Source organism: Diorhabda sublineata, chromosome X (genome assembly GCF_026230105.1).
Source record: "Diorhabda sublineata isolate icDioSubl1.1 chromosome X, icDioSubl1.1, whole genome shotgun sequence".
Classification (NCBI taxonomy): domain Eukaryota; kingdom Metazoa; phylum Arthropoda; class Insecta; order Coleoptera; family Chrysomelidae; genus Diorhabda; species Diorhabda sublineata.
Genome location: NC_079485.1, coordinates 33,848,869 through 33,870,121, shown reverse-complemented (window position 1 = coordinate 33,870,121; position 21,253 = coordinate 33,848,869). Strand labels below are relative to the sequence as shown.

The following is a 21,253-nucleotide window of genomic DNA, read 5'->3' as shown; positions in this document are numbered from 1 at the left end:
TAACGAAAAACTTTAACAGGTCGGTTGTCATGTAACAAATTGTATATTATGGCATTCGCTTGGTAGGCAGTTAAGCCCTCTAGCAAAGTACTTGCCGTTATAGAAAATGATCGTCGCTTCAATTTTGACCCAAGTCATTCAAATCGACATTAATTGTATACGCCTGTCAGTTGGTAAATTTTGCATGCAAGCATATCTTTCAATGTATATTCGTGGTGAAAGACAAGATGGTTTTCTAGTGCGGTTTTATAAGCAATTGCTGCATATGTCATTGTTAATGTTGTATGACATTACCGTTTGCTTTTTATGACACCAGGCATTTGACATTATTCTAAACGGTGCAGTGGGTATTTTTTGTTTATATAACTCAAGATTTTTCATCAATTTGGTATTAAACAAAGAGCACAATTTTCGTTTGAAAGTGCGTGTGAAACTTTTTTTTTTATTACAAAATTCGTATCAACCGTATATTAGTTATTAGCGATTTAGTAAGGATTAAGTATTTTGTCTATGAATAATTGTTAAATTAAATTTATGATACACAGACACAGACGTGTTAGAAGAACTTCATCTCTGCGATTTTTCGGTAGTATTGACCATGGTTTTATTGAGTCTTTCACTTCACGAAGTTTGTGTGTGGATGTTGACCATTTGATCTCCCATAAATTAAACACTTTACGCTTTAGGATTGTTTTAATATCGGTAGTAGTTAAAAAGTTCGTGTGAAACTTATCCTGCTTATTTCTTACCTTTCAGTTTAGTTGGGACAACGCACCATTGTTGAATGAACGACAGCAACGTGTTGAGCAAGTTTGGGTTACCCTGTTCTCTGTTCTTTCTTGTCTAGAATCAGAATATCATTTTCTGAGTAGTGTATAGTTTATATGCTAATGTATCTTAAAAATCATTAATTTTAGATCTAAGGCATTGTTGTTGCTTTCTTGTTAAATATTTATGAAGGCAAATAATATTGTCCGTTCTTATATGTAGAAAGAATGATACTATGTAAAGACTTCAAACTTGGTGTAGTATAAAAAAATGATAGGATATATTATGTAAGCCATTATATATTATTGTTGTATGTGCAGACTATATCATCATAAATTATCCAATCATATCGGTAGATGTTGCACCGCGAACAATTTTTTACCTCGAATCAGTCATATACAACTCCAATAAAATCATTGCATGCTGCAAAGAGATTTTTGTGTTTTCATGTATCGTCAACAAATTATTATTCATTTTCAGTTTTCATCCGTTTCCAATGTAGATATATCTACGATATACAACTACATATAAGATTATATTTATTTTGCTGTTGAAAATCGTTGTATTTTATACTTACCTATAATCATAAACAATAAAACAAGTGAAATTGTGTCAAGGCACAACACTATACGGAAATTAAATTATTATTATACGGAAAACAAATTAGAGATGTATTTGGATAATTTACCTATGAATAGATTTAGATAGAATAGAATGAAATAAAAAAAACTTTTTCCAAAAATCTAATAACGTATTTGGTGACTCATTTTAGAAATAATTGTTTTTTATAATAGCATTTCAAAAAATTCGTCCCTAAGTCAAAAAAGTTGTATTCTTGTAGACAATCGAATAATTTAGAATAAATAACCCTAAATGAGGATAAAAGAAAACTATTGGATATCACACTTTATTATATAATTATATGATTTACAATTTGCTCAATCAATAACATAAATAGATAGATGATTTAACGAAAAAGCAAGATAAAATTCATTAAAAGTTCATATAATTAATCAGTTGACTTCATCCTAAGTAAGTTCCTCTACTTCTGTTCTTGTGAATTCATCCATGCATTGATTAAATGTCTACCAACTCATGTTCAAGTGGTGACAAAATAATAAGTTGCAGCTTCACAGTTTCCAGCTTTGCGTGCAGGATAATATGTTATGGTCTGGATGCTACACTTTTATGAGAAGACGATTATATCCTATGTCTTTTTCTGGAGATGGAGACTCCAAACATTCTCCAATGGACATTGATTGTAATCATCACTAGTAAAATGGTGTAGGATGGAGTAAGAAGTGGAAAGAAATATTTACTGCGAATCATTCATGTAAGAAATCTGACAAATGCTGGAAAACATCTCCAATTATCGAAAAAAAAGTCTTTGATCTAATTTGAGAATAAGTAAGAAAAGATTCAGAAACTAGTATATATAGAAGTAATGAATAGTGGAGTCCAAAAAGTATCATTTGTAATATGAAACGTGTCTATATGAAAATTTTTGATAAAAATTATTATTAATTCTCGGAAGACTTATTGAAAATATAAATCCTGAGATCGTATTTTTCGTAAATAGAATATTCCAAAACTTCATCTCCCAGAACAATGTAAACATATAGAATGAAATACATAATTGAACGATTTTTTTAAATATACCAAATATAAACCAACAACTGTAAGTTAAAACATACAATATAATAAATATCAAATTATCATTGAAACTTAAAACCTATATACCTATATGCGTCTGTATGATTAACCGGCAAAAATTATTTGCTGTACACGTGATCAGTGTCGATAAAACCACGATTTAATGTGAAAATATGGATATATGTAACATCCACTTGTTGCGTGACTTGATTTTTTCAAATATGTATCGTTTGATTTCGATACTATGGATAAATTTCACAATGTAAAACTAACCATCAAAATCTTTAAGAAATTTTTAAAACACCATCGTGTAGTCTACCTCTGACAGCTAATATTTTCTTTCTATTTTTTAGAAGTTATTCGAAAACTTATGGGTTTAAGGAATTATAAACATATGTACATGTTATTATAACAGCGTTTCTAATGAAATTTAAAAAATATTTGCGTTTCTAATTATGAAGTAGATGACTAATCTTAAATTTTTAAAAAAACTATGTCGGAATGGTTATTCTAATTATACGTATATCTAATAAAAGTATTTTTTTTTCAGAATATGATTGTCGGTATCCTGACCAAATACGGATGGACATCAAATGTACGTATACAGCAACCGGATCTTTAGCATCAAATAGTCTACTATTAATAAATTTAATGAATCTGTTAGTGTTAATTAGTTAATATTATGTTAATACATATATTCGTTCCATCAATAAGAGTACGAATATATATTATTTCGCTTTATAGTTAATAAAATAAGTTTTTTACCTAGTTCTGAAGAATACGCTGCAGTATGGAAACTGGTTTTAACTCCGGTAACCTAGCTTTATGATGTCAAAAATACTCATACAGCTAGATAACCAAAGAAAATATCAGTTTCATTTAATTACCAGAAAAAACACGTGGGTTTATTCCAAAAATATTGAATACATTAAGCACATTAATTTATAAACCACATGATGTTGCGCGCCGGCACAATCCGCACTGAAGTCTGTTGCATAGTTCGAGATTGTAACTTTATCTTCTGTCGCACATGAAGAACTGATCAAGCGAGTGTTTCTTTAGCAAGTGGGACGATTTGCTTTCCTCATCAGTGTTCGGTCGTCGGCCACTTCTCGAAGTTTGTCGTTAGGAAAACCAGTTTCAAAAGCCAAGCCTATATGTCACTATGTTGCCAAACTTTCTAGTCTCAAGGCATTATTTAGGAACGAAATTAACCAAAAGTCGCGATTTATTTATAAAGCACTGGTATGTTTTAAAAGTTGTACCTACGTGTTTCTCCAGCTATGGCTAGGGATGAACTAAACTCACTTATTCTAACCCCTATGCAGGGCCAGCTCATACGAGGGCTTTTGATTATTTACAGAATATTTTTAGATTTTATAATTCAAATATAATCACAATATTTTTTGTTTTATTGCTGATATTAATTAACCTCATATGGGAAAAATACGTTTGCGTTATATTTTCATCAATATTAAGTAGTCAATGATTATACAAATAAAAGTATGAAAAAAAAATAAATATGGCATTTATCAAAGATATTTGAAAATAGGTAAGTAGAATTTAGACAGTATTTTTCTGTTTAAGCATATAAAAAACTAATTAAATTGGAAAAAATACGTCTAAGAAATATTAGCACATATTAACTGCAAAACTAGTCATATTTAAGGATATAGTAAAGGATTTGAAATGAGCAAGTGCGTGCATATAAAAAAAAAGGATTTGATAATTGAAATATAAAGAAGAATATTATTATTCAAAAGGGTTATTAAGAATTCTGGAAAAAACATCAAATTGGATCTATCACTAAGAATATAAGGCTATGTTTTTACTCCGTTATAGATTGGAAGAAACTTACATCGACAAGAGAAATACTTTGGGATACTAATGAACTACAGGGTCAACTAAGCCGCGAATCTAATATTCAATGAAAATAAAAAAAATATGTGAAAATGATTATTGGAAAAAATTAGGAGCGTATATCAAGACTAATATCGAAGAAAAGAGTATTAGAAGTATTACAAAAAGAAGGTAAGCATAATAGTGAAAACTAAGTTCTGGCAAACAATAGAATGAGATAAGATAAAATTATTATGATTTCAATCGACTCACACAAAAATAAATCAATCCTTCAAAACAACAAATCATGTCATATTAACATTTGCACTTTTTTTTCATATCAAAATTCTTTATATCATGAAATTCGTAATTTTGGTACCATCTATCATTTTCTTTCCAGCACCATCACAATTTCAATCATAAAGAAATTTTTATATTTAAATAGATAAGTATCCCTTCTAAACCTACAGGTCAGCGACTATGACTTTGAAGTGACGTCACCAACTGTGCTACCTGCATACTTTTATCCTACCTTGAAAATTAAAAAAAACCTCAACGTTAACCCACTGGTCAGTTTCTTCGACCACACCGCAAGTGTCCCTTCACTATTAATCTTATAAAAACAGATGCTTTAGTAAAGTGCCCTACTAGGTAGAATGTTGTTAAAAATCGAAGGGGTTGTTGTAAAATACGTATAATATTACAAAAAACAAAATTTGAAATATTTGCAAGGTCATTTCGTTATTGATTAATATTGAATATGTTGACTTCTTACCATGAAACAAACAGAAGTAAAGATAGAAGTTCACATCACTATAGCAGCATCGCACTTCATACTTATGCCCAAATAATGTAGTACGATTTACTTTTGACGTGACTTTTAACATGACCATCGTATTGTTAATATTATTCAATTGACAAGAGTAAGAACTGGCATTACTTGTCAATATTTCTAATTTCCTACATTTTAAAATATTTGCTTTTTTCAAGTATCCCAGAAATTGCAGTCTTGATGAGTACTTGTTTTTATTGTTTATTTCATTGTTTTTTAGATTTTGCTTCTCACTCCTTTTTGTACATTTTTGTTAAATTTTTGTATTTATTTTAATTGTGGTAGCAAATGAAAAATATTTTTTCAATATGACACAATCTAAATGATTCTTTAGTTAATAATTTCAGCTAAGACGCAATACTAACAATAAGTATGAACTATAAACTGACGAGTTTTATTATGTTTAGCATAATAATTTTAGTAGTTCAGGTTAATATTTCGAGAGAATATTCATGTCACTGGTGTACCTATTTATTATTCTGGAATAACTCTTGGGTAACTGACATTATCATGTTAATGTTTAGCAGTGCTTGCTTATTATCTTGACATAATAATGAATTGAGGTTTATAGTACATTGTTCATTAAGAGAAAGTTCCAAATTGTATACAAAATGTACGCACCGAAATCGATAATTAGCAATTTTGAGGTTACTTTATAGAAAAGTGATGTTACTAATTGTATTTTAAAGTGAGTATCCTTAGAAGCATCAAAAATATTTGTTTTTTCTTTTGGAATTGGGTTCAATATTTTTGGATATAAATATATACGAATTAAATACTAAATTTTCAAATTTATTTTTTTTTGATATTCACAAATTGATCAATATAAATACGCAAATCGTCAGTGTCAATATCATATTTTGATAAAGACTTGAAGAAAAGTCGAAACGTCAAAACAAAATTTATCTTTCTTTTAAAAATTATCAAAAAAAACTAGTTTAAAATAGAAGAGACCTAAAATCAATATATATATATATATATATACATATATATATATATATATATATATATATATATATATAATATTTGTACCGGAGCAGGATTGTGACACGGTATTGAACTTCGGTGAGTAACTATTAACGTTATTACAGACCTTTCACATTTTATAATTCTTTTGGTAACTTTGTAACGTTTTATATTTTATCGAATATTCTATAGTATTTTAGAATTTTCTGGACTATTCAACAATGCTGTAGAATATTTAAAAAATTTCCAAGATACTAATTAATCTTTGATAAACTCTACTACATACATAATATATAAACATGCTATTCTAAAACATTCTAAATCATATACATCCAATTTTAAATATTCATATATATTTTTTTCTTTCAAATTAAACGGAAATTGAAAATACTATGGTTTTTTGTGTGTTTTCATATAAATGACATGCACTTCTTTATTGAGAAATCATTTGAAATCCCATCCAAGTATTGGTATGTACAACCATGGTACATACCAAAGAACCCAACAACCTAGCAAGCAGCCATCAAACGCTTGTAATAATCGTGTGTCTTGTTTCTTTTTTCATCTGTCTAACTTAAGAGAACAACCAGTCAGAATGGCCGCGGGCAGAAGAGGAATCCTCTTATAGGCGGGATCCCCGTAATAGACAGGAGGTCGTTTTGTGTTATTTTTTAGTCTTCAATGATTATCATTAAGAACGATTTTACTCAGATCTTAATTAAATAAATATTTTTGTACCAAATCAAATGTACTTTAATTAATAAAATAATCAATGAAAAGTATCTTACATTTAATATTGACTAATTACATATATTTGTGAAAATGGTAAAATATATTCTCATAATAATAATCCATAATTCTGAAAAAATACTTTAATGCGTTTTTTAAAAATAAAAACACCAAGTTTGCTTTATTTCATGACGTAAATTTTCTATAAAATGAGTTTATGTTGAAAATACCATCAATTTCAAGTGATCCTGGAGAACAAAATCTAAAGGATTTGAACAGATGACTGTACTTGCCATTATTAAAAAAGTGAAGGATCAATACAATAACATGTGATGGTGCTACATTTGGTTAAATAAACAAATGATACTCCAGACTGGGAAGTAAGTCTATATTTGCATTTGGGCATGACTTCCAACAAATAATTGTTAATTTCACTCCAGTATTTACAATAGTGTCTATTTACTTACCACCTAAATAATAGGTAGTGGAAAATACAATTATTGAATAGCAGATTAATGTATTAGTTCAAGTTGGCGGTTGCTTTAAGTCTCGTACCAATCGTATTTCAGATGGATAAATCTATTAGATGTCGAAATTCGATTAAAATTACTTCAGAATACATCAAAAACCTGAGCTACATTCTGAATCGACTGCAAGTTACCCCAAAATGCCACCTCACCTAAGGTTGGCCACCCCTTAAATATAATCTCTCAGCTACTTTCCTCAAAGAAACTAATAACATTACTATATTTTTTTATTAATGCACGAATATCCTGTACATATAATTTTTTCACCTTTATCTGAAACACTATTATAAAACCAATTCTAGTTTTCATAATCAAGTCAAGACATCATAATATTAAGTAGTTCTAAAGATTTAGACGTTTGAATTAGAATTATTAAAAATTTGTTTATGAAGAAAAAATGCAAACGAAAGAAATAAGAAGCGTTATCCCTACTAAAATTCTAAGAAAAATATATGGACCAATAAAGTATATTTGAGAACCTAGGAGTAATTTAGATTTAAGTAAGTGCTGCAGAAAAAGGCATAATAAATGTTACATAAAACTGAACGAATACAGTGTCTCGGTCATCTGGAGCGATTTAATGAAGAGAGCCACAAATTTATATAGAAAGGTTGGGAGGAAAAAGAGGAGATGAACTTCTCACAACACCACAATACATACGATCCCAAGATTTTGGTCATACTAAAACATATTGCACAAAACCAAAAGACTGTAATAATCCAAAAACATACTAGCAAGTTGTACACACTGTGACGGGGAGATAGAGTCAGTTATAGAGTCGCCATCATCGCCTGAACTTTTAAACCAAAACAGTATGATTTTAACTATGCTAACCACAGTCATCAACAAAATATTTCATTATTTTTAAAAACAAATAAAGTAGATATCCTTTTAATTTTTGAAAGTCACACTATACAAAAAACGATTATTGAAATACCTTACTATATTGTGTACTACGCAAACCATGCTGATGGAGGAGCACGTGCAGGATCTTCTGTTAGTATTAAATCCAATATTAAACATTATGCACTGAGCCTTATATCACAGATAAAATTCAAATAATTAAATTCAAAACAAATACTTCTCCTCTCATCGTAGCAGCAATTTACAGCCCTATCAACTGAAGAATATCGTCATTTCATTCAAACTTTTGGTTCAAAATTTCTAGTTGTAGGAGACTGAAACGCCAAACACACCACATGGGCCTAAAGATCGAGCGCTAATGTCTATTTTGCAACAAAATAACCTGAACTATCTATCAAAGGGTGAGCCAACAAACTGGTCTACGGACGTCAAAAGATTCGAGATCTGGCAGACTTTGCTATAATAAAAGGAATAGGTGACATCCACAGTGTAAGATAGTCAAACTTCAATTTAACATCAGATCATAGTCAAATAATAACTATAAGCACACATGTAATATGGAGAACAACACTACCTAAGCTAACAAATAATATCTAATAAATCTAATATATAATTCTAATATATATTCTAATCTAATAAATACAAACATGTATATATCTGAATAGAAGAGATTAAAGATATTGAGCAAGCTGTAGACTATAGTTGTACAAAAAGCAGGGTGGGAAGCAACACCACAACGCCAACAAGTGTACAAGAAAACTATAAGATTCTTCTTCACATAAGAGAAGTTGGAGGAGAAAAAAGAAGAGCTTGACGTATATGGCAACACACTAGAAATCCCTTAAACAAAACATACTTCAACAGAATAAGTCACAGAATAAATAGAGCACTATATGAGGCAAATAATGAATTCTTCCAGACTCATGTTTCGAGCCTTTCTCGTGAAGATCATTCTATTTAGAAAGTTACAAAAAAACTTAATCGACCGACAGTAAGCAACTCACCTTAACTGAAATCAGATATGACATGGGCTCGTACGAATAATAGCGATTAAAATATAAAAAGTTATCTTGAAGCATCATGCCAATTATCTCTACCTTTGATGACATTTACCCCGTCATATGTTCGACAAAAATCTGTAATAGTATATTATGCCTCCGATACTATCCAATACAATGGAAATATGTCCAGGTTATGATTAAAAAACCTGGCAAATCCGTAATAGAAGCAAGTTCATATCGTCCTATAAGCCTCGTCCCAATAATGTCAAAAGGGATAGTTAATATAAATAAAACAACCGTATAAGAAAAAAAAAGTGTGTGCTGGAATACTTCTCGACTTACAACAGGCTTTCGACAGAGTCTGGCATGATGGTCTTCTCTACAGACTGAAACTACATTTAACGGAACAACTATACTTTATTTTAAAATCGTATATGACCGACTACTACTTTCAAGTCAATGTCGAAGATACCTACTCAAATTACCATACGATAGAATCTGGAATACCTCAGGGTTCTAGGCCCATTTCTGTATCTGATATTCACAGCACAGACGATATCTTCATAACAACCTTTGTATACGACCCAATCATGGCAACAGATGGATACCTAACTGTAGCTGCAAAAAAGTACAAAAATTATCAAAATTTGTTACAAAACTGGCTCCATCAGTGGAAAATTAACGTCAATGCCAGTAAATAATAGCAAATAATATTTACAGCAAGAAAATCTGTTTGGCCACAAATGTTCATCAATAATAATCCTATTCTGATAAAATCAAATGTCAAGTACTTAGGGCTGCATGTTGAGTAGAACCCACTGGTACGTTAGTAGTTAAACAATTCATAACTATCTGAACATCCTTCTAATCAAAGATGTGATAAAGAACTATTCCACTAGCAAAGAGTAGATTATAAAAGTGCTGTATATTTAAAAAAAACTTATTTAATGATATGTATTTAAATAGCAACCAAATTACCAAAACACCAGTTGGGGGACTTGCGAAACTTATCAGAGAAATAGGTTCAATTAAAAATCGCCCTAAAACTGGCCAACGAAAGACCGTATATGATGTAGTGTAGAATTCATCTGTAACGTTATTAAGAAGAATAAGTTTTGTCCTTATACAATAACTCTACACGTGAATTATTTAAAGGTGATCATGGCCGCATAATGGAATTTCGTGAAATCACAATTCAAAGTAAATGGTACAGTTAACCGCCACAATTGTAGATATTGAAAGGATACTAATACCAGATAGGTGCAGAAACATATAACACAAATGCATTTAAAAGTTGAGGTAATTTGAACGGTCAAATATTTAGATATGTTGAGAAATCAAGTAGTTTACGCAATAATAAATACAGTTGGTAAATATATTAGTACATTTTGGTTGCAGCATTACAATGTTCTAGTTGTGCTGTTAGGAATTACTTTTTCCATAACACATGGATTACAAGAAGGAGCACAATAGAGTGGCCAACGAGATCCTCTGATTTTTACTCTGAAAATTTGTTAATCTAATTAAATTAGATTAATTTATAGTTGTTTGATATTGTTGATTATTTGTATAAAAAAAAACGTAAATTATTTTTTCAATAATTGTAAGAAAAGTAAAGTATGAATTATACGATCCTGGTCCTTGATTATAACAAAGATTATGAAAAAATTATTAATATTTGAATTTGGATTGACCTTGTATACATCTAAATAACTTTTGCAGATGGTCAGAATTAAGTATTTTTTATTAGCAGGAATCAAAATATTGGCATGTCACGTTAGATTATGAACAAAATAATATGCCGTTTACTATATTTTTCATCACGTATAGTCTCATCGTTTTCAACATAAGAAAACCTGTTAATTGCTTTTACTATTACCTACAATGAATTGTAGTGGGTTACTAAAAAATAATGTTAAAAAAAGTTAAAGCACTGTCGACGTAGAAGGGCGATTCTTCCGTATAGAAGACCGCATCGGCCGGTTTGAAATTCATGTCCATTTGGGCTGCATTGAACCACATTACGTTTACAGCCTAAACGAAGACAGAGACCGCATTCCTATAGTGGTTAGTGGTTGGCACAATGGCTGAGCGCGGGAGGCTGACTTTAGCCGTCGATACGAGTTCGCTCTTGATAAACCAGTGACGGAGATTTTGAGGCATATTTTAAACGAATCACTAACATGAATTATTCCTAAAAATTTTAAGAATAGGTCGTGTAAATTAATTAATTAATGTATTGTATATGATGCATAATAAATATGAAATACTATCCTTCTCAATTCTATAATATTAGTAATTATATCTCCATGAATTTTGGATTTTGAAATTGTTCTACTCATATTTTTTTATATACTTACTTTAAATTAAATGAGAATGTTGGATATATAGTGCGATTTTAGTGGAGAATTTATATTTTCAACTCGTTATAGATATGTCCTTAAATGCGCATCAAGCAAATTTTACTCAAAAAAATAAATGGAAATGATAAAAGAGACGTTGATATAGAAACGTCATTTTAAGGGATTTTGACGATTTCTATCTTTGACTAGACAATTCTTATTTACACCTCTAATTAGAGATTTGCAAGATTCAAAGCAGAAAGTAGCGATTTTCAGACAAAAGTTTTCTCACATTTTTCGAAAGGGAGGTGAAATTTCCTCACTTCTCCGCTGTTTTAATCAATGAGCTCAAACGAAGATATGAAAAATCAAAAATGCCATCTATAGAAATAGGGTGCGCAGTCAATTATAAAGAGTAACAATGGGTACTGATGAGTTCAATAAAGCATGATAATTACTAATGAAAGTGTGTAGCGACTCCAAAATACGTGGTTTGTTTATCGGGATTGTACGGTTGTTGCATGATATATTCCTTTCTTTGTGGAATAGCAGTGTTAGAAAAGCATAGCTTGTTCAGAATGAATATATGCTCAGCGAAATGAATACCAAGCATCAGTCAATAATAATATAATTTTACCCTTTCAGAAATTAATTTGAGAGACGTTGAATGGTATAATAACGCTTTTTGGTTTTGAGAAAATAACTTTTATTAAATGGAATATGAAATATTCGTTAGTTCAGATTAAAAATTTTTATTTATAAAAAACCTACTTGAAACTTATTTGAAATAGCTCTATGAAAAATCAATTTCCAACGAATATAGAATAAAATATATTTTTCCAAACTTTTGAATGTTTACTACATTTTTAGGAAGAAAACGTGTTATGGATATATTGGTCGGCCATTATAAGAATTATTAATATTAAATATTAAAATAACGATTTGCAACACAAATAACATGATGGACAATTTGAGCATGTTATATTCAAAATCACTTTTGGTAGATACTCTTTGGCGTTAATACTTTCTCCATGATTAGTTTTAATCTGGGTGTCATCCCTTTATAATATATACTTTCTATTATTCATAAATTCGGAATTTTTTATTAAAAAGTATTTCCCACTTTCAAGCATTTTGTCGTGTACCTATATACTTCGATGCATATAGTATTGCTTCAAATTCTGAAGTTTAATTGATACTAGTTTGTGATTCTTTATGCGTTGTTATGATTGAAATAATTTTTGCCATGTTTTAAGTAATTGTTGCTAAAGCTGTACCAGGAAATATTATCGAAAAATATTTGGTCTTCTCTGGATCACAGTTATCATAAAACTTTTTAGGGAGAAAAATAGAAGGATAATGAAAGGACATTGCTAATGCTTCTTTAACCTTCTGTATTGTTGAAAATGTAATACTTTTATTTTCTATGTTTTTTTGATGTTTCCACTCTTATTGCATGTGTCTAATCAATTTCATATTTTATTTTCCTACCCATATTCAAAAACAGTACCACAAATTTCTCATTCCTCCCTGAAAATTAAATCATTACACTAGTTTAGATATAAAAAATATCAAAAATAAGATTAGAAGATTTTTGTCAGCTGTAGAGTCTGAGTTTTAGCTTTGCCAAAAAACTGATGGTTTTCTCTGATGTGTGACTTTAGAAAATAACATATCAGAAACCGACAATAGTCAGACATCATATACGTTTCACAGAAGCCCTGGCAGCACTCTTACATAAGTTCTGATGCATATGTTCTCCTTACTTTTTGCTCATTTCTCCCAAATTTTCCGAAAACCTCTCCAGGTGACTATGGAAGAAGTAGTTTTATGCTCGAATTTCACACCATATCTTGCAATTGTAGCAGAAGGTTTTTTACAAGCTCAATATAATTCTCAGACTTTTTATTTCCGACAAAATTCTACATCACAGAGATGAAAGTTGTCCAAGTCTTTATTTCAAACTCAGTCATAGAATTTCTGAATCTACGGTCTCTCCTATGTTGTTTAATTTAGGAGCCACCAAAAATACCAGCTTCAATTTTTTATAGTGAGCTGATGAAATTTTTTGCAAATGGGAGAAAATCAGCTTCCGTTTTCATCTAGTAATAATACAGTTTCCTGCTTTTTGTTACTCAGTTCTCTTGTTTAGCTTTACTGCCTTCAAAATATATAAAACAGGAAAATTTAGTGTTACCACTTTCTTGACCGACATGAATGTTTTCCATTTTTGTATCGAGACAAATTTGTATTACAGTATTACAGTTATGGATATCTGAACAAAAGGTAATAATGTTTTCTTCGGAAAAATAACAAGGAAATTCTTTATCCCTATCATGATAAAACTTATTTTAGTGTCTGAGGAAAAGAATTTTGATGCTAACCATTCCGAAACTTGTTTAGAAAGATTTAAATTTCTTTCAAGAACATCTAATTCATTTTGAGAGAAGTATTTTGGCTCAAAATCAGCATCATTTTTTGATTCCTCAATGTCTTGTTCTAATGGTTCAGATATATTCTCAAGCACTGAAGAGTCAGGTGAGCGCTGCATTGGACGTTGAACACACTTAGTACTTGGATACTCGCATTCAGCTCGATTTTATTTGTTTAAATTTAAAGGCACTTCTTTTACAATTTTTCGATGATCTTAAATATTCCAGACACGATTTGAAAACACAATTGGGAGCCCATGATTTCTCATTTTATTCTCCGCAAAAATTATTTGGATTGTTTAAACTCTTTGAACTACTTTTAACGCAAAAACTTTAGATACCAATCTAACACGCCTGTTATCGATTAATATATACGCTTAACTGATGAAAATCAAAAACAGAGTAATTCAAGCTATTGAAAAAATTTTTATGGTAAATTTGAAAATCAGTGAAAAATTTAATTTTGTTAGCTAATTTTATTTTGGTTGGAATTTGCCTTCTTTCTATGTTTTGTCATAAAAGCGCCTCTTACTATTTTAATATCATATTTAGAAATTTTTACCATTCTTTTATTTTCAGTATTTTACTTCTATTAGTATTTTAGATAACCTGCTGGAGTTAACTTTTTGTATACCAATGATCATTAGAAAATATATACCCAATTTCATAAGTATTGGCCCCTATTATTTTTTGCTTTGTTCCTTGTACTGTCTATAAAATGGAAATCATATTTTTTATCCAATTTCAAATTTTTGAAATAATGACAAATCTGCATCATGGTACAAAATATATATAATTAATTACATAGATAATGAATTTTTGAGGAATTTAAAATTCGCGATATTGCGCTATGATGGCAGCTCTAAGAACTCAGGCAGGATACAAAGTAACCTTCGGTTAATTAACAGCAGGTTAACATAGTTTATATAAATTTTTGTGGTTGAGATCCCGCAAACGAAACGGAGAAACATCAGATCGAACGTTACCACCAACATTAGCATAACCGGTTCAGCCAGTCCCGTGTCCAGTCAAGTTTCATTCCAATCATAGACGTCGGTTATATAAAATCTAAATAGGGATAATTTAAAAGAGTGAGTATTGTATACGCAGAATCATTTAAAATATATCAAAATATCTTCAAGGAATTTTAAAGTCGCTTGCATTTTGAACGAAAGTATACACAGGGAAAACAATTAATTGGATAGAAAGAAAAACCTAGGAATTTCTGTGAATATATAATTATTATTAAAATTGTTTATTTTTGCTTTGCTCTAGAATTGGCAGTAAAATGAATGAATATCAGCTCTTAACAAGTTAAGATGTTAAATTAATTACATATCTTATTATTTGGACAGTTTTCACCTATACATGAATTGTTCACCTGGAATCGTATCTATTTATATTTTCAAATTTGTGTTACATCATCCGCAATGCTCCAATAATAAGGGGCACCACTTTTTGTGTATATCCAGTGTATTTGCCAGTATTTTTTCCTCACTTATTACTACAGTATCTCACATAATATTGATGTACTTGTTACTATAGATATATTGCGTTGAATACAGACCAATGGATGTCTTCAGGCTACATCTGGTAAGTGGCTAGTATGTTCCTCTATCTTATCACAAAGTCTATACTATCTACCATTTGTTTTATGACTAACTTGTTTTCTGAGAGCATTTTCTGGTATTGTTCTATGATTTTTGCTGGTCTTTTTGATGTAATACTGTGCCCTACCCGAATTTTATCTTTTAATAGCTTTATATAATTTAACGGGTTCCTCATTAATTCCTACTCCTATAATAACTTGCTGATAGGCTGCGTGAAACTTGATTAAGTCCCGACCGCTGTCTCGCCTTTTAATGCATAATCTAGCAATAACTGATTCAGGGTTGTGAGAAGTAGCACAACTGCGAAGGTATTAGTTGCTCATAGAATTTAGTTAGATGATTAGAATCTGGTGTATGTGGCAATAATATTCTGTTGATACCACTGTATTCTTATATTGTCTACAATGTCCCTCTCTTCTTCCCCTAATTTAAATATTTATCTCAGTTACAGTTAATTAGTAGTAGTAGTTTTTGAATTGGTAAATATTTACTAATTGGACATATTGTTACAATTATATAATTACTATTATTAGTATTACATTACACCATTCTACTTATAGATGTAAACGCTTTCAATTTAAATATCAAAAATATTTGCTCAAACTCCCATCCAATGATCAAAATTATAGAAATATGAAAATTATAAATATTACCATATTTATTAACATTACAAAAATTTGAATTGGGCTAGAAACACGCTTGAACAATAAAACTATTTATACTTTAAGTGAATAGTGGAGGTCAAGTGATATAAAAAAGTTAAGAAACCCTCCATCTCCCAAATGAGAATACCTCACGGGAAATGGACCACCTCAACCCAAAATCTGGAGAAAAAGAAAAGAGAATAAGCAGGCAAATACACAGTTTCGAACTCTAAGAAGGGTACATACGCGGCTCTTGTCAAGCACGTGAGAGTGGCTATTCTACCAAAGGCGTTCGCTGAGACTGTTCTCAGTGCCGACAAGCAACTTTCGGTGGAGGAGACACTTTTTTTTACCTAGGAGTGAAGAAGAGGAAGAAACTGCTTCTACAGCTAATAGAAGCACAGAATGAGAGACTTACATCTCACAATGGAAAGTCCTGAATCCGAAGGATGAAAGTAATGGTCAGCTCATAAGGGTGGGTATAGCATACGAAGCGAGTTGCCCCATACATAAAAGCAAAAATCCTGTCAGGGATATGCAGATAGTCATTTACGTAAAAGAATGCTTTTAGAATATACTCTGTGACATAGTTAAAAAAGGACTCAACTATAAAAAAAAGGTAGTGTCGATCCGTGGGGTTAAACGTCAACCCGAATAAGACCTACCTAATTACCTTCACTAGGAAGAACAAACTTAACCTCAAGCCCATCAACATAGACAGGCAAGTAATCGATTGGAAAACACATGGGAAATATCTGAGACTCACACTAGATAATAAAATTGAAAAAGTCAAAAGACAAAAGTTCTGATGGTGTGCAGAAGCTTCACAGGCAGGAATTGGGGTTGTAACACAAAGATCCTACTGTGGATGTACACGGAAATTGTGAGACCAAATATGGAGTAGTGGTTTGGGGTACTAAAACTTGTCTGACTAACACGAGGAACAAGTTAGAAAGACTGGATAGCTTATATGCAACCAAGGTCATGAGAAATCATGCCGAACAGAAGTAATTCTAAATCTCCCACCTCTCCACATAATGAACTGAAAAGCATGGCAGGGAAAACATCACATAGAATGTTCAGAGACGGAATCACCAAAGAAAAACTGTTCTTAATTAATGACCAAATCTGGGATATGCAACAGGATAATATGTCGAAAAATTTTGGTTATAAGCGGATCTAAAGCAACAGACAAAACTAGAATAGAAGTGTACGAACCCAATACCAAACACTCTGAAAGTCTGGGAACACACCAGCATTTTCCAAGCAGACATTTGTGGAAAAATGTATCCAGTAGAATCTAGAGAGGAGCTATCGCGAATAGGAGATCATCATCCTGTCCGATAGCCAAGCATCCATTAAAGCTCTAAGCTCCAATATCATAAAATCCAAACTTGTTTCGGATTGTCTAGAAAAGTTGATCGGCAGAAAAATTAAGTTACCCTACAATGGATTCCGGGACACACCGGAGTGAAGGGAAATGAAATAGGTAATAAGTTCACTAAAGCGGGGACGGACAAGCTCTTCATGGGACCCGAACTCTTGTGTGGTATCAGCTTCAGAATAGAAAAAGCACTGGAAAAGAAGGTAGATAGGAGCAAAACCAATTATTGGGACATGCTACAGGGGCTGAGACAGGCAAAGACTCTTCTGGGAAACTATCACCAGAGAAATCTGCTGAATGTAAATGAGTAAGAACTCTCAGGGCACTGTCGCCTCAACAAACTCTTGAAGAAGCTAGACATAGCAGTTAATTATATATATATATATATATATATATATATATATATATATATATATGTACTTCTCGATAATAACCAAATTAGTCTATACATTTAATTATATTGTTTCGGTACGATCTGCAGATATTAATGTTTTTAACACTTTTATATTAGCTTCACCTGTAGTGGGTATGTTTGTTTGCTTGTAACTATCCTTTGTGGCTTATTACTGTTACTGAATGAAAAATACTAGAATTATTGTTAAAAAAGCGTGGGGCGCTTTATTGTATATTTCTCGTACAACGAGCTTTGTTCCGTATTTTTGGTACATTGAACGCTCGATGCTTTTTTCACAATAATAATAGTATTTTTCATTCATTATTGTTTCAATCTTATTCAAAAAATTTTAAAATTTGTAGTTTGTAGTTGTGCTCAAAATGGTGTTTTTAATTTTTTGAAACTATATACATTTGTAAGTAATGCGTTTGAAGTTGTTTTTAAATTTCGTCACGTTTTGTTTTATTTATAATAAATTTGACATCAGAAGTAAAATGTACTTTTGATTCAGTGACGGTACATTGTAAAACAGTTTGATTGGCATGATTGCAATATTATTCTTATTCGTATTAACCATTTTCTAACAAAATTTGTTGATACGAGCGCTATTAATTTAGATTTAGATTTTTTATGTAAAAATTATTTAAGTCTTTCAGATCACATTTACTAGCAATGGCGAAATATATTGTTATAAACTTCACATTAGACAGTAAAAAATATGTTAAAACTCGAACCTTGTTTTATTTTCATTTAATCATATCTGAAACAAAAATCCCATTGATATAGAACTTTCAATACATAAAATATCATATCCTACCAAATAAACCTACTATTATGCAAACAACTGTTAACATTTCTGTGAAGAAGAATCGATGAAACATTTGAAAATTTTCTAAATCACTGTATATATTGAATAAAAAAACCTCCATTATTGAGGTGATTCTTCCTTTTTTATTTTTCATGTAATGTTTTCTGATTGTTTCAGATTCAGATAAAGAGGTCACAAAACTTCCTGTATATTTAATTGCTTTGCAAAAATGAACTAATGTAGTCATTTAAATGTTACACCACATAAGGCTAAAATAAAGCATTGGGTGCGCTACGTTCTCTGAATAATAATCTGATAATGTTCCATGAGAACGTTGCTGTTGGCGAATACGTACTATTTTACGTAAACGAATATCATATTTTTGGATATATAAATGTTTTAGGTCTCTTCTGTTTCAAAATTAGTTTTTTTTTGATAGTTTATAAAAGAAAGATAAATTTTGATGTTTCCACTTTTCTTTAAGTCTTTATCAAAATATGATATTGACACTGACAATTTGCTTATTTATATTGATCTATAGATCACCTTCATCATGAATATAAAAATAAGGATAAAATCAACTTAGAACATTGTTCCAATAAGAATTAATTTTTCCTTGGTTTCTACATCTCATATATTAAATTTATTGGAATTTACAAAATAGAGCTATAAATTTCACTTAAATTATTTAGATCTTTTTCATCATTTATAGCTTTTTCGTTCTTATGAATGTGAACCATTTCTAAAAATTCTCTTTTTCGTGTATGTCTTAAACAGAAATTCAAATCATCAATAGTACAATATAAAGTATAATAAGTAAACATTTTAGGCGTGTTAAATGATGAAGACATAAGAATTAGGGCACAAACACAACAAAGTTGCTGCTCTGCTACAATAATAAATGCTAATATTAATTCTAAGCACGAATGATCACTTAAACAATTTATGTACCAAACTCGCATGATGTATAATATTCACAAAGTGAATATTATACATTAATACCATTACACGAAGCAAAAACTTGAAAATTATTTGTTGCCATTAAATCAACGTATTCAAAAAGTCATTTGCACTAAACCTGAATATCAATTTAGGAGCGATTTTTAGCCAGGATTCTGAATAAAATCTGCTATAAAAATTCTAAATATATAATCATTATCTATTATCCATTTTGTTCACACGTAAAACAACACAAGAAAATTAGTCAAATATATGTATTATGTAAGCAGCTTTCATGGAGTTTGTTTACTCACAGTTATATACGAGACGTGCAATATGACCCTTCTCTAAAAAGGGGTTGAAATAAGCAAATATTTGTGTTATAGAAAGTTGATACAAATAATCTTTTGCAAGAGTAATTTTCATAATGAGGAAAAAATAGTTAATAAGTTATGATAAATATTTAAGCTTTTCAAAATAAAAAGGAGCTTGAATCATCGTAAAACACCTCTATACCCTCTTTTGTTAATTCCATCTTTGATTTCACATCTTAATCCTTGGTATTGTACAAAAAACAAGTACTCATTTCCAAACTTAGTATATTTCAAAGTTGGAGTGGAGAACACAAGCGTATCGTCGATTTAATGTGAGCACTCGAAAGGATGTTTGAATAATAGAAACTTTTGCTAGAAATCAAATTGGAAAAACATTACAATTCAATTTATATGACGTATGACTTGGTGTGAAAAATTCCTTTTTTTTAATATTGGAACAGTATGGGGTGTGTACCAAACAGCAATTCATCAATACTAATATTTTTCCTCTACTGGACACTCTGCCATAAGCAGTGACCATCGTTAGTGTGATGATCATACTTTTTGGGTCGGCCACTGAAAGTTCTCACGAACTATTCAGTAGACACTTGAAATAATGTCATCAACAGTTATTATTTTCTTGAATTTCATTTTTATAAATAATCACAAGAGGAAGACCAATCGAGGGCTTGTTTCAGCTTCATTGATGCTGCGTGCGGCGAGGCAAGTTAAAATTTATGCCAAGTCCATAAGGTCTGTTACGAAGGATTTTGGAATTAATTACCGCACTTTAACTAGATATTGTAAAAAGTTCACTTCTGAAGAGATCAGCAACACAGCCATTTCAAGACCATCCACAAAAATAGACTACCAAAGAAATCGACAAATATTTAGCGATGAACAAGAGGAAGAACTGGAAAAATACTTACTTCTGGCTTCAAGTGTCTACTTTGGGTTGTCTCCGAAGGAGGTACGTACTAGCATGGCTCGATCCACGAGCTTTAACCCACATAATGTCAAAAATGCAAAAACCGGCCAAAGTTGTTGTTAGAACAGGACTTAAGCAAGTTGGTGCTATTACTTCGGTTGAAAGAGGCACACTTAGCTGCTGCTGTTTCGGCGGTTGGCAGTTCAGTTCAACCATTCTTTGTTTTTCCTCGGGTTCATTTTAAAGACTATTTCATACGAAACGGACCAATTGGCTGCA

The 21,253-nt window shown here is 30.8% G+C and overlaps 1 protein-coding gene across 4 annotated transcripts in view; it reads left to right on the top strand.

Annotated features, from left to right (window-relative positions):
• LOC130451215 (uncharacterized) overlaps positions 1-21,253 on the top strand; it is a 69,901-nt gene that overhangs the window by 33,557 nt on the left and 15,091 nt on the right. For 3 of the 4 annotated variants that reach the window (XM_056790090.1, XM_056790094.1, XM_056790091.1), the window contains exons 11-12: positions 2,972-3,016; positions 4,264-4,452. In XM_056790090.1, the coding sequence (XP_056646068.1) occupies positions 2,972-3,016; positions 4,264-4,352 (134 nt within the window). In that variant the 3' untranslated portion in view covers positions 4,353-4,452. Of the gene's footprint in view, positions 1-2,971; positions 3,409-4,263; positions 4,453-21,253 lie in introns of those variants that run through there. The other variant, XM_056790092.1, reaches the window with a different exon arrangement.